We start from the raw sequence: 15,040 nt of genomic DNA, 5'->3' as shown, positions 1-15,040 counted from the left end.
TACCCTAAATGTAAAAGACTTAATTATGAGCTACCTGAATTTCTGCTGAATAAAAAGGGCAAACAGACAGGCCAGCTTCTAGAAAAGATTTACAAGTGGTTTAAACCTTGTTTTAATTCAAGCCTACCAGAATAAAAAAAAATCCCCTTTGAATCCCCAGAATAAAAAAAATCCCCTTTGAATCTGCCATAATGTTTCCCCCCCTAGGTGCCACCTGCAATTTGCCATGGATTCTGCTCATGATTGTCTTCAAATGCAACTTCCAAGGCACAAGCAGCAACATGATACTCTGGGATAATGAACACAATAAATTTTCCACTGCAGCTGGTACTGTAGGAAAGGCTACACAGAATCCCAGCTTCATGATGCTATTGAATTTCCTTTTAAGTCACCTATTAACTTGGATCTCTGGAAGAGAGAAAGAGAAGAGCAATGGAAAGCAAAGGAGGAAGCGGAGGAGGGAGAAGAAAAGTGAGACAAAAAATATAGCAGGATGCAGAACAAAACAGAAAGGTGCCAAAACAGGCAAAGATTATGAAAACTGGGGCCAATTCCCGCATTACTCTATAGTAACTCATATTTTAGGACCAATGTCAATTATTACCATTTTTATACTTGAGGCTATTAAGAGGGGCTTTGAGTCTCTCTGATGCTATTTAATTGTTCTGAATGTAGAAGAGAAGGTAGAATAGAGGCATTTGCAATGTGAATGAATATTTTAGCCAGTGTGGGGGACTCTTTTGTATCTGGTCACTCAGGACAGGGCACCTGCAGCTTTAACTGTTGTGATGAAGAGGGAATTTCACCACGTGCTGCATACATACAAATGACACCTGCTGAAATTCCCTTTCCTATACAACTGTTAAAGATACAGGAGCCCTGTCCTCCTTTTTGTATGGTCAACCTAAAAAACTCTGGTTCACAAACTCTGTTATAATGGGTAATTCCCATGGCAAGGGCAAAACATAACTTGAGGTCATCAATCTGTCATTGTCCCATAAGAAGGCATGAAAGCCATCCATTTTACTGCATACTTGTCCCATGCTAAAGATATGGACGTTACTTTGAGCCCTTTTCTCCCAGCTACAGCCCAGGTCTGAAGGCTAATGAGAAGTTACATGGCAGGTACATATAGTTTTCTATCCCACCCCTTTTTCGAAATAAAAAAAAAATACAGCTGTGGAAGGCTTCAAGTCTGAATGGAGGAATAGCATGGAAGGGGTTCCTTAACCTATTTCCGTCTATCTATTTTCCCACTCAAAATCCTCCCTAAACTACTTTTCCACCCACAGGAGAAAACAAACAATATCGTATCTTTTCCCCCAGCAGGAGATATTGCTTAGCGAACTATTTTGAGCAGGAAAAGTATCAGGGGAAAAGAGCCCCCTTTTCCTCTGCCATTCCTCTTTTCTAATACAGTCTTCCCTAGTTATTTGGTTTTTAAAAGAAAAAACTTGGTTGACTTTTTGGTTATTAATACCAGGTGTAACAGATAAGCAGATCTTTGGAAAAGAGTGGAGAAAGCTCTCACGGGAGTATTATAAAACTCCTGTGACATAACCAGTATTAGCAAAAACAAGAGTTGTACCATTGGCCTCTTGAACTTGTGTTGCATTGAGCGGGAGGGTGCAGGTCATCACTATACTGCTGGATAGAAACACCCTCACAGGGCTAGTTTGTTGAGGAGGCTCAATGAGCCATATGTCCTTAAGGTGACCTGCTTGCCTCATAGTTTGGGAACCCTGGGCTTGAGGCATGTCTTGGGAATGAAATGCGAACAAAATGAATGTGCATCCAATCACTGCAAAGTGATAGTTAGACATTGGTCTTAAGATTTGTGTCAATCAAAAGTAATGTTAGAAGTAGCCCCTACTTCTGGCTCCTAGACCAGTTTCACACCAACTATATAAATCAATATCAGCTTAACGGTTCTCTGAAAGCCCTGACAAACATGCTGCAAGTCCTTCTACATCAGAAAAAAAAGCATATACGAGCACCTGAATTACCATTTGAAGGGGCACCATTGTAAACAAAGGTTAGTAGCACAGTGGTACAGTAGATTGTCAAGAAAACCAATAAAAGTGGATACAGATTCATCTACCTTGCATGTACGTTATTGCCAGCTACAAGGGAGGGAATCTGTAAACTCATAAGTGTGAAGTTTTATTAATAAGGATAGAACAACAAGTGAGTGCCCCATCTACTTTTTCTAGCTCTGTGTTAGCTATTGGGATCAGCATGTGGTCCTTCAGTTTTTCAAAGACCTATTTAAGGGGGGAAAAGAAGAGAGAAAGGTGTGTTATATTTATGAATCTTTTTTATTTCCACAGCACAGTTTTCTAAAACATTTCAATAAGAGGTTGCAACTAGTAGAGGAGCAGCTGAGCCTAAAATCATGCACTTTGGGTTAAAAGTATAAACTTGGCACATTTATCCATTGACCCATATTAAACATTTTTTGTTGATATGGATCCCAGTAAGCAATACCCACAGGGGGTGGAGGCAGAAGACTGTCAAATGTGTTATTATTCGATCTTAAGTCCATGGGCCAGGACAAAAATTCTTACCATATGTGATAAATAATACTGAAAGTGGGTTTTAGCAAGCTCCATACTCCAAGAGAGGGAGGATGGGTGGTAGGCCTCAACAATCAATTGATTTTGGGTGTAATCACTCTCTATTTAAAACTTACCCAAGTCTGGCCTTACTATGGAGTAAGGTGAAGGGACCTGCTTAAGGCAGCACTACTGGAGGTAGGGAATTCAAGATCCAGACTGATTTGTGTGGCCACTCACACCTCTAAGTCCAGTGTCTGTTATGGGTTACCACTGGACTGCTTCTGGCCCAACACTTTGGGTGGCAGACACTGTCACATGCACTACCAACATGTCAATTATAACCAAACGATATATACAGGTGATGTTTGCCCTGTCCTGGACGGGGTTGCACTCTCCCTAAAGGATCGGGTCCGTAGTTTGGGGGTGCTCTTGGATCCAGAACTGTCGCTTGAGGCACAGGTGAACTCAGTGGCAAAGAGCACCTTTTATCAGCTTAGGCTGATATACCAACTGCGCCCTTATCTGGACATTGATAGCCTAGCTACAGTTATCCATGCTCTGATAACCTCTCGTTTGGATTACTGCAATGCGTTATACGTGGGGCTGCCTTTGAAAACGGTCCGGAAGCTTCAGCTGGTACAAAACAGAGCAGCCCGTTTACTAACAGGGACTGGCCGGCAAGATCACATTACACCAGTACTTTTCCAGCTTCATTGGCTGCCAGTCCAGGTCCGGGCCCGATTCAAAGTGCTGGTATTGACATTTAAAGCCCTAAATGGTTTGGGGCCAGGTTATTTGAAGGAACGCCTCCTCCCATATGTACCTGCCCGGACCTTAAGATCATCTACAGGGGCCCTTCTCCGTGAGCCCCTGCCAAAGGAAGTGAGGCAGGTGGCTACTAGGAGGAGGGCTTTCTCCGCTGTGGCACCCCGGTTGTGGAATGAGCTCCCCAGAGAGGTCCGCCTGGCGCCTACAATGTACTCCTTTCATCGCCAGCTGAAGACCTTTTTATTCTCTCAGTATTTTAACACTTAATTTTAACTTAAATTTAAATTTTACTGTTTTAACTCTGTATTTTAACCTTATATCAATTTTGCTGCGGGGTTTTATCCTGGTTGTGCTTTTTATATTGTATTTTGTATTTGTGTTTTTAACTTGTTGGTTGTTTTATGATGGTTTTAATTTTTGTGAACCGCCCAGAGAGCTTCGGCTATTGGGCGGTATAAAAATGTAATAAATAAATAAATAAATAAATACAGGGAAAAAGAAACTGCAGGCGTGCATCCCAAACTAAGCTATGGGCCGCCCCAAATCATATATCCAAACATCAGGGGGAGTGGTCTCTATGAGAAGCTATAGACTCACATCCAGCTCAATGTTTTCTTTGGGTAAAAGACACTGCCAAGCATGGCACCCCTGTGCCAATAGTATCCAATGCACTAAAAATAGATAAGGAACTGGACAGTACACCCCCAAACTAAGCTTTGGGACATCCCAAATAATAGACCAAAGCTCAGGGAGAGTGGCTTCTACGAGTTGCCACAGTCTCACATCCAGACCACTGCTTCATTGGAGTGCAAGGCACTTTCAAGCATCGTGCCCTCATGCAAATAATATCCAAGGCTTGCAGACATGAATCAGTGGAGGTTGGTGGCTGCGATTTCAGTCAGGCTGTGAATCCATTCTGTGAATCCACTCTTCATTTGGGTACAAGCCACTGACCAGTGCATGGTCGCATGCCCACTGGGTGAGTTATGACCTGGCTCTATGCTGAGAAAAATCAAAAAGATAACTTGGGAAACATGGAACCTATTTCAGATGCCACAGCTGTATTCCTAACACTGAAAGGAGCTGCAGAACACCTCCCTGACAACACCATGGTGATACTTGAAAGGTTTACAGTACTTCTGTATAGTAAAACCGGTCAATGATGCAATGCAGCATCTGTTTTCAAGAAGGTCATAACCCTTGGGGAATATTCTGTCAAAACAGACTCTTCTCAAACAACACACAATGTGCACAATCTATCAAGAAGAAAATGTATGAGGAAAGGTATTTCAAAGAGATCCAGATTTACCAAGCCCTGCAGCCTTGAGGTTGAGAGAGGGTTAGGGGGTTGGATAAATTCCTGGAGACAAGGGCTATCAACGGCTACTAGCCCTGATGGTTGTGTGCTATCTCCAGTATTCAAGGCAGTAAGTCCGTGTGCACCAGGTGCTGGGGAACATGGGTGGAAGGGTGCTGTTGCACCATGTCTTGCTTTGTTCATCCCTGGCTGATGGCTGGTTGGCCACTGTGTGAACAGAGTGCTGGACTAGATGGACCCTTGGTCTGATCCAGCAGGGCTCTTCTTATGTTCTTATAGGATCACTGTGAACATGCACACTATTATATGTACATTTAATTTACATTTGTCATCTCGTTCTATTCCATAGAATCTATTGGGACCTTACAATCACCACTGGGAAACATTTTCTCAATGTATACAACCCTAGAACTAAATTTATTTCAAAATAGGAGTATATGTGAGGAGGAATCCATATCAGGAAATGTTTACGCATTCTCATTAGATATCCATGGCAAGTTTGATGCTTATAACCCAAAGCACATGATCTTATAAAAATAAATAAATTGTGACTTGCATCACTCCACCACAGTAAAAAAAATTCCATTGTCTCAGATTTACTTATTGTCCTCAACTACTCTGACTTGGAAATCTATCTATCTTCTATCTATCTCTTTCTCTGACGAAGGACTAACACAAATCAGGTAGTACAAGACATTGCACGTGTCAGCATCTATTTTAGAAATAATTCAGTGGAGCAACAATCTGATAGTAGCAGCAAATGTCTCAGATGATGATGATGATGATGATGATGATGATGATGATGATTTACATTTTTATAGCACCCCATAGCTGAAGCTCTCTGGATAATTTACAAAAGTTAAAAACAGCGACATCAAAAAGAAATATACAAAATTTAAAACCATAAAAAGCATAAAATACAAACAAAAGCAAACAATATCCACTTAAAAACAACTATTCTGGGGTCAGTTAAAAAAAACTCAACATATGCTGTTAAATGCTGTTCAATATTGTGTCTATATTGTGAATCCCTTACATCAGGTAAAGAGCAGGAGCTGATTAAAGTCTTAAGGTAGGGTGACCATATGAAAAGGAGGACAGGGCTCCTGTATCTTTAATACTTGCATAGAAAAGGGAATTTCAGAAAGTGTCATTTGTATATATGGAGAACCTGGTGAAATTCCCTCTTCATCACCACAGTTAAAGCTGCAGGTGCCCTGCCCTCTTTTAAATCTGGTCACTCAGGACAGGGCACCTGCAGCTTTAACTGTGGTGATGAAGAGCGAATTTCACCAGGTTCTCCATACAAACAAAAGACACCTGCTGAAATTCCCTTTTCTATGCGACTGTTAAAGATACAGGAGCCCTGTCCTCCTTTTCCTATGGTCACTCTACTTAAGGAGCTATAAAACACTGGCCAGCCCCATGAACACACAGCTCCACCATGACCCTTCACCTCACTCCTCTTTTCTCCTTCATGCCTTGAAGCATTGTTTGACAAAAACAAGTTGTATTTGGAGGCCAGGTTAAAGATACACACCCCTTTCTCCACTGCACAATTATTATTAACTTAGCATTGGCTTGGCATTAAATTAGCACTTAGTACCTTATATAGGGTGACCATATGAAAAGGAGGACAGGGCTCCTGTATCTTTAACAGTTGCATAGAGAAGGGAATTTCAGCAGGTGTCATTGGTATGCATACAGCACCTGGTGACATTCTCTCTTCATCACCAAAGTTAAAGTTGCAGGATCCCTGTCCTTTTGACCAGATACAAAAGAGGTCAGGGCTCCTGCAGCTTTAAATGCTGTGATGAGGAGAAAATTTCACAAGGTGCTGCATGCATACAAATGATCCCTGCTCAAATTCACTTCTCTATGCAACTGTTAAAGATACGGGATCCCTGTCCTCCTTTTCATATGGTCACCCTACCTTATAGGGATTTTTGCTTTTACCTTTGCGCTTTCTGGATATTCCTCAGGAGCTCGGTGCAACAAAATATGACCTTTGCCAGGAATGTTTAAGTATAAACAGTTTGCTGCAGCGTCATCAGGAACGGTGAGCTTGTCGTAGCGATGGTCACTCATCTGCTGCATAGTCTGTTATGAAAAGTCAAGTCAGAACTGTTCAGTGCAAGATTTCATCCATCCACTTTCAAAAATGAGGCTTGCGTTGCTATTTTACAAAAAAGTAATCACACAAAGAGCAACCGTATTGTACTGTTGCTCTACAAAAGTTTCTAAATCAAACCAGGATGCCACTCTTCCTGCAGCAAGCACTTCAAGTGCAGGACATATTATTCATTTATTAAATTTAAGAATATTTCTATGCCATCTGTCATATCCAACATATCCTGGAGGTTTACAATGATAAAACTGCAATACAAATATACATTAATACTAAAACAATTAGTGGCCCTTAGTAAGGACTTTTGTAAGATAGTAGAAAGAAAATAATTTGTACAGCAGACTTTTAAAGTCCCAGGATGCTGAGCATTCTGAAAGTCAAGCATTTTACACAAATTCACAGGCACCCCTCCCCCCAAGTCTTAAAAGCTAAGATGGACTGCTTTACATCTGTATCTTGTTTGAGGTATCTATCTGTAAAATTGAGTTACATAAGATTTAAATCAGGGGTGGGCAAAATGCAGCCCATGGGATCCCCTCCCCCACGGCATCCAAATTAAATATCAAACAAAATGACACTTCATAGCAAATGAAACTGTTTCTTTGCAAGCTAAATTTGCCCATTTTAGCACTACTTAATAGTAACAGAGTGTGAAAATGGTCTAATTTACCCTTTTAGTAGTAGTGCTGAGCACTACAGAGTGGCTTGCTGTGAATTTCAGAGGGAAACTGGTAGTTTTTTATTATTGGATTATTATGATTATTTATTATTACTATTATTATTATTACTATTATTATCTCTTTCTCGCTCATGGCGTTTTTTCTAGACAGACATTGCTAAGTTATGCTGTTTTTTGTTTTTTTACGGATTCAGGAATTTCCTGACAATTGAGCATGTTTTAAGTATGCTTTCTGGATGTGGATGTATTATTATTATTATTATTGTTGTTGTTGTTGTTGTTGTTGTTGTTATTGTTGTTGTTATTATTATTATTAATGTGTGGCCTGCTGGGACACCCATAGTTGCTCACCCATTTTAAATAATTGTTTAAATAATTGTATGCTAACAAATCACAATAATTCACAACATTATCCTGTTCATCAACAAGTAAAACAGGATAATATTTAACCTGCTCTGAATAACCACAATTACTATCACAGCCCATCTCCACCAATGCCCCAAATATATGTTCCAGTTGACCTTACATACCAGGGAAATTCTATCTTCTGGTAACTGTCCTAAACCATTCCCTCTGGTGTGTTCTTATTTTGAACTTTGGGGAGATCTTTGAGATGCCTTTAAAATAGTTTAGAGTGCACTGGATTTGCTATGTTTGAAGTTTCAACCCCACCCCCCATCTCTTGAAATTAGATCTCTGTGGGTATAGATGGACATAAAATTAAGAGAGGACTCACAGCAGGTTCTTCCCTGCATTACAACTGAATTGGCAGATGCTTAAACCAGTGAAATTAACAAGTTGTCATTATGGGTCAACCTGTAATTCTTACCTTTCTTGCTTTCTCATGTCTTCTTCCCTGTGCTGGCCTAACTATTAGGAAGACTGAGATGGCCAGTTTAGGCAGCAAATGCTGAAGGACAATGAGAGGACAGATTGTGTGCCTCACGTGGCCTGCCTCATGCCCCCTAAACTTCTCCTCCTTTAAGGTGCAGTGGAGGATGCTGAACCATTGCCAGGGTTGAAGTAAGGCCTTAGCTAGATCTAAGGATTATCCCAGGAAAATGGAGGGGTCGTCCCTGCCTGCTCCCGGTATCCCCTGTGCGTCATTTGGATGTAAAGGGATGATCCCAGGACGATCCTGGGATATAGACCTGGTCTAGCCATGGCCTAAGATTCATCTGCCAGTCCAGTTGACTTCTATAACTGGAGGTGCCATCTTGTCCTTCAGCAAAGGCCAGCCCTGCTTCCTCCCCCTTTGGCTAGGGAAAGGTAACAAAACATCTCATACACAGATGGGATGCTCATGAGTGATTTGTTAATTTTCCATACTCAGAGGTTGAGGAGAAGATGGCAGAGGTGGCAGCAAGGGAGGGAGTGGGAAAGGGTAAGACTGTTGCCTTGAAACAACTTTTGATTCACTGGTATGCTTCATCCGTCAGTTCATGTCCTGCCTTGAGGAGGCAGAGCGCACAGATGGCACAGAAGACAGGGGGTCAAGATGAGAGAAGTTGGGGTGGTAACAAAAACCAGGACAGACCAGTATATAAATAAATAAATAAATACATAAATAATATTAGGCTGGACCAGTATAATTATCCACAGGCTGAGACAGACAGTCAATATATGTCCAGTTTATGAGAAACCAGAGGATCAGATAGAAGACTTGCAGGACCATGGACAGATCATTAGGTGCAAGAAATTTGCTCCAACTAATGCTGCCCTGAAAATGCCCTTCTACTTCCATAGGCCCATTTGCAGGCCCTGAAAGGGGGGTGGAGTTCTGCAAATTTCACAGGGAACAAGAGAAAAATTATAATTTTTTTCAGGGGATACAGAGCTCACGAGAAAGACTTGCCCCCTTTCCTTGTTTGTTTATTTACTGCAGTGGTGGTATTCCTCCAATCAGCTCAGTAGCCATGGCTTCTCCACAATGCTTCCCTGAATGGCACTACGGATTGATGTAGTGCCATTTCCAACAGAGTTCCACATATACTGTTGGGAGGGGGGAATCTAAGGGGGAACCCCTCCCCCCCACCAAACTAGCTCAATGATGACTAAGTGGCCAACTCCCCTGTTAAAACAGCTCCACTGGCTCCCAGTCTGTTTCCGGGCACAATTCAAAGTGCTTGTTATAACCTATAAAGCCCTGTATGGCTCGGTTCCAGGTTATTTCAAAGACCGTTTCTCCCTTATGAGCCTGCCTGTGCTTTGAGATCTTTTGGAGAAGCCCTTCTTTCAGTCCCACCATCTTCACAGGCGTGCTTGGTGGGAGCATGGGAGAGGGCCTTCTTGGTGGCTGCTCCAGTGCTCCGGAACTCTCTTCCCGGGGAAGCTAGGCTGGCTCCCTCCTTGATGGGCTTTAGTAGGCTAAAACTTTTTTGTTCCAGCAGGCCTTTGGAGAATAATCTGGCCCTCCATCTATGTTAATGTCTTATAATTTTGTTGTGTATTTTAAACGTTTATGGTTTGGTTCCCCTCCCCAAATGTATGTTTTAAACTTTGTAAAGCTGCCTTGAGGCCCAGCATTGGGCAAAAGGTGGGATACAAATAAATATCATCATCATCATCATCTGTTTTGGGAGGGAGCAGAAGTCCAGGGAAATGGAATGAAATAGCTGGAAACCTGAGCAGGAGCATTCCACGTAGCACCATTTCCCCGCATGTCCCACTTTGTCATGGCTAATAGTCAGCCAATAATTGGAAAAAGCCATCTAACCTAGAGAACATCACCACATCTTGTGGAAGTGAATTCCTTAGGATAATTATGCATTGCATGAAATAGTACTCATTTACATCTGTCCTGAACCTAGTGTGTCTGCGATTTCATTGTGTAAGTTATTGTATGACAATAGAGGGAGAAACAATTCTTCCTATCCATTCTTTCTATACCATGTGTAATGGTAAAAGCCACTATCATGTTTTCCCCTCACCTGTCAGCTGTTTTACTAGTATGGGACAATATCAACATTTCCCTATTGCTTATCTTCTTGGTAATGTTTTTCGCTTTATTTTAGTTCATTTACAACTCTCTCCCCTCTAAATAGGAAACCTGAGCTGATGTAGAGGGAGGAATTACCACACCCTCTCCTGGAACATGCCCCCATCCCTGCTGGATTGAACTGCTGCAGGTGAGGCCTTTACTACTTGTGAGTCAGCAGGACTGTTTTACTGACATGCTGGGGAAAGCTCTTGCTACTCTATTAGAAGCTTCCACACCAACACCTTTGCCATGAGATGTGCAACGGCTTCTCGCTCCATCAGACTGCTTTGTTTCCCAAGATTCACCAGATCAAGAGAGAATGAAATGGTTTCAAAGGACAGAAATGATATATTTGAAAGTCTTTACCAAGTGCTTTGGGCTTCAAGAATTAAAGTATATGAGTAGTGGTCCCTGAAACTTCTCTCAAGCCAGACAACACAAACATGGTATCAAAGAATAAATTTGTATTGCTCAGTCTAAGGAAATAACAAGTTCTAGCTAAATAAGGCAGTTCACAAACATACAAATACAAATAAATATAAATATGTTATAATCATTAAAAGTACAATGAAGACAGTAGCACACGTATTGATAATATAGTAAAAACCTAGATTCCTCTCAATCTAACAGTCAAAGGTTCTTATTTACCTAAATAGAAAGCATGGTTGGTGAAGCCAGCCTAAGCATGTATTGTGGGTTTCTTGTTCTCCCAGGATCTCACTCCTAAACCATGGCCTTTTATAATGCTCATGATGCTAGTGACTTCATCCTTAGTTTCAGACCTGGTTGTGAAAAGGTGACTGGACCACTAGAGGAAATTGAGGATTTTGTATATATTTTTGCCACTGCCCATCTTTATTTTTAGAGTACTTTCCTAGTATTTTCTGCTTTTTTAATTTTCGACAAAAACATTTTTTGTTCTTGGTTTAATTTTGATTTATTTCTTTGTAAAAAACTAGCCAGACACCCTTTGGGGGTGGAAGGTGGTATATTATTATTATTATTATTATTATTATTATTATTATTATTATTATTATTATTGTACAGTTTTAAAAACAGATGTTCCCCTTATAAATTCTATCTGAATATAGTATATGCAACAGGCCATTCGAAAGATCTGTAGCACAGCAATCTATCATAAAATGGTATACACATGTTTCAGCAGTTCATTCATTTGTCTAGATATAAGAGCCGCATTGCAGCCTGACTCATGAATATCCTGTGGAGAATTTAAAAGTGAAGTAAGGAGTGTCTTACATTCCTGAGGAAATATCCTCATTGTGTTTCTCCACCAGCTAAGAGGTTTGTTCAGATTTCCATGTCCACATCTATTTCCATAACAGAACAAATAGGTGTTGCTAGAATACTTAGCAGGATAATATAAGGTTACAGACCTCCCTTGTGAGGAAATATTCTCTCTCTCTCTCTCTCTCTCTCTCATACACCCAAACACCTCTACTGTTTTTTATGACTTCCAAAAATGGCAAGAGCAGCAACTAAAGTTTTGTTCATAGCTCCATGAAATCTCAAACAGAAAGACTTAGGCCTTAGCTAGAGGTACCTGTTGTTCCGGGGGAGAGGAGGGGAGACCTCGCATTATGAATAATGGGAGATCTCACCCTCGTTTACACGTAAGGTGCGACGGCCTCAAGAAGAGAGGTGCCACGCCCACCATTTTTTAATTTTTAAAGGAGCCGGCAGCGCATGAGTGCTCGAGCGACTCCAGGTAGGTGGTTGTTGTTGTTGTTTTTTAAAAAATTGATTTCCCCGCTCCACACACCCTAGTCCCGATGAGCGCAGTGCTCCTGGCTCCACGCAAGTAATCGCACGGAGCTGGGGAAAGCCTCAGAAACGGCCCACATGCTCGCGTTCTCAGGCTCAGCCTGAGAATGTGGGAAAAACCGGGCCCAAAGTGTAGGGCTGTATCCCAGGGCCAGGGAGGGATGATCCCTCCCTGATCCCGGGATCCCGTGTGACATCTGGATGCACAGGGGTGATCTCAGGTATCAGCCTGGGATAACTGCTGGTCTAGCTAAGGCCTTAGAAAAAGCCAATTCCCACCATAACACACACATTGCATGGCTGGTCCAAAGCTGTCACCAGTGCTGTGCTTCTTTGCAAATTTAGAAAAAGCAAGCCAACATCCTTCTTCTAGACTCTTCACTACTTCCCTCCGGAAACCACCCCCATCCTTTCCCCCTCCAGCTTGAGTTTCCAAACACATTTGATCTTTCAAGTGGGGAAAAGCAGTAGGAGGTCACACAAGCAGAAGCACTTCAAATTTTGCCATCATCATCATTATTATTATTATTATTATTATTATTATTATTATTATTATTATTATGCCTTTTGCCCAATGCTGGGTCTCTGCAGCAGAGAAGCAGTGGTAGCAGTTCTCAGCCCTGTGTTTAGAACCGCCTATTCAAATTCCTCCTTACTGTTGAAGAGGAAATACACAGTGCTAGGCTGAACTCTGCTGCGCTGTGAACTCTGAAGCCATGCTTCCTCTTCTCTACTGATAGCTATATGCCACTGATCAGATGAGCAACATGGAGGGAGTAACTTTCATTAAGATCACCCCAATTTTTCTTGCTACTTATCTGATTGGTGGGAAGTAATGCCACAGGTTGCATTAAAATTAGACAGTGGGCTGCATGTGGTCCATGAGCACCACACTCCTGCCTTAGGACAAACCAACTAATTTGGGCCATATGTCCACCAGCAGTTGTGCATTTCCATGAGTTTGTAGGAAGGGCTACACTAGTCCCTGTCTTCCATGCAAGTTCAGTCCTCACTTTCAGAGTCTGCTTTTCTTACTTGACGTGAGTTGGGAAACTGAGGTGACAGAATTCTGGCCTGTATCAATTCAGACTAAGGAGGAAGGATATTTAAATGTCTCCCTATGGATAAAGCTTTGTAATAAACAAGCACAGAGGAAGTGCTTTGTCCTTGATATGCTAGTTTTCTGTTTGCAGGTAAGTTTTTCCACAGTGGACCATTCAAAGGTGGTATCCCTATCTGTAGTCTGAAGTGGTACAGTCCATTCTACCACCTCAGTATTCTATCACATCATTCTTTTGCAGTGTTGGCTCCAAAATATGATCACATTGTAAGTCCAATAACTATGTATACCTCAATAATCCAAATATCTCTATGCTATTTAGGATTATCAGATTCTGAGGACAAATGGGGGACAGAGATATCTGCCTGGCCACCATGGGACACACAACGCTGAGCTAGATGGTCCTTTTTATTCATTTTCATCTATTTTTATTGGTATTATGTGCATATAAGAACATGCACATAATACCAATAAAAATAGATAAATCTAAGAATCAAATACCTAGCAGGAAGAGAAATCATGCAAACTTTGCAAATATATGCAAATATCCTTCCTTTGCATAATTTAGATAAACAGATTTCTTGGCATGAAATTTGGACTGGCCTGATGAAAACTTAATGCTGAACTATTCTAACTCTTTTCAGAGATAATCTACCTATCTAGACTCCATTTAAGGTCTATTGTTGCATCATACAACTGGTATCGATGCATCGATACCAGTAGTATGTGGGATCGCACTACTGGTATCGATGCAGAAAGAAACAGATTGGATTGGAGCTGACTCAGTGGGGTGTCTCAGTCTTGAAGGAAAAAAGTAAATAAAAACCTGCTATTGTAATTTTTATGGAGGCGCTTGCTCAACTTTTAGGAATGTATTTTGATTCAGTTGCAAACGATCATTTAAACAGAAGGCAGGGAAACCGAACACCTTTTGCTTTTGTTTACAGAGCGCTCTGTGTGTGTGTGTGTGTGTGTGTAAAAAGTAACCTTATGTTGAACAATACTTTCTATGAGACCTAAAGCTTGAAATGCAACAGCAAATTGGACAAAAACCAAACTGTGGGATAATAGAAGGTAGTTAGAAAGCACATGAGATATTAAAAATCCAGAGATATGACATTTCATTTATCTTAATCCAGACACAAAGGTAGCAATAGCAAAGTGAATCTCTTGTGCTGTGTACAATCCCAGTGGCAGGGATTTTGGAACCCTGCACATAATTTATGTCTCTGGAAGAATGACGAACCAACAAGTTTAATCCCCTCTGAAAGACCTTAACCATCTCAATAGCCTTTTTTTAAAAAAAAAAAGGTGTAGGTATCAGAATCAGCCCAAAGCAGGTCTTAAACTAGTGATAGGTGGAATGGCATAGGTATATACAAGCTTGCCTCATAAGAGATCACATTATTTGTGTCTCTAGCCCAATATTGTATATGACTGGAAATTATGAGAATCACTGGAGAATAGAAGAAGCTATTTTTGAGAGTTCTTTATTGGTTCCTAAGTCTTTGGGCATGTGCTCCTTTATATGCATGTTCTCACAATGCCAGTTGGGAAATATAGCACAAGTGCAGCCCAATGCTTATGCATGGCGAGAATCATACATGTAGCACTAAAGCCCACAAGGCTTTCTTCTCTACCATATTGCTTGCCCCCACAGAAGTAAGAAAAGCAACTATGAAAGCAATGCTGCTGCTTCCTACTCCCATGCTGGGAGCTTTGGCCCATTTCGAACTAGCTGCAAGCTCTTTTTGTTTAAATTTGCAA

The 15,040-nt window shown here is 41.2% G+C and overlaps 1 protein-coding gene across 4 annotated transcripts in view; it reads right to left on the bottom strand.

The window, feature by feature from the left end:
- Window positions 1-1,469: 1,469 nt before the first annotated feature.
- The window catches only part of DDAH1 (dimethylarginine dimethylaminohydrolase 1), a 157,293-nt gene continuing 143,722 nt past the window's right edge, over window positions 1,470-15,040 (bottom strand). For 3 of the 4 annotated variants that reach the window (XM_063136804.1, XM_063136811.1, XM_063136789.1), the window contains 2 exons: window positions 6,601-6,744; window positions 1,470-2,264 (listed from right to left, as the gene is read on the bottom strand). In XM_063136804.1, coding sequence (XP_062992874.1) covers window positions 2,148-2,264; window positions 6,601-6,744 — 261 coding nt within the window. In that variant the 3' untranslated portion in view covers window positions 1,470-2,147. Of the gene's footprint in view, window positions 2,265-6,112; window positions 6,251-6,577; window positions 6,745-15,040 lie in introns of those variants that run through there. The other variant, XM_063136796.1, reaches the window with a different exon arrangement.

Source organism: Elgaria multicarinata, chromosome 1 (assembly GCF_023053635.1).
Source record: "Elgaria multicarinata webbii isolate HBS135686 ecotype San Diego chromosome 1, rElgMul1.1.pri, whole genome shotgun sequence".
Taxonomy (NCBI): domain Eukaryota; kingdom Metazoa; phylum Chordata; class Lepidosauria; order Squamata; family Anguidae; genus Elgaria; species Elgaria multicarinata.
Note: the sequence above shows the minus strand (reverse complement) of the source record. Positions and strands in the feature narration are given on the sequence as shown.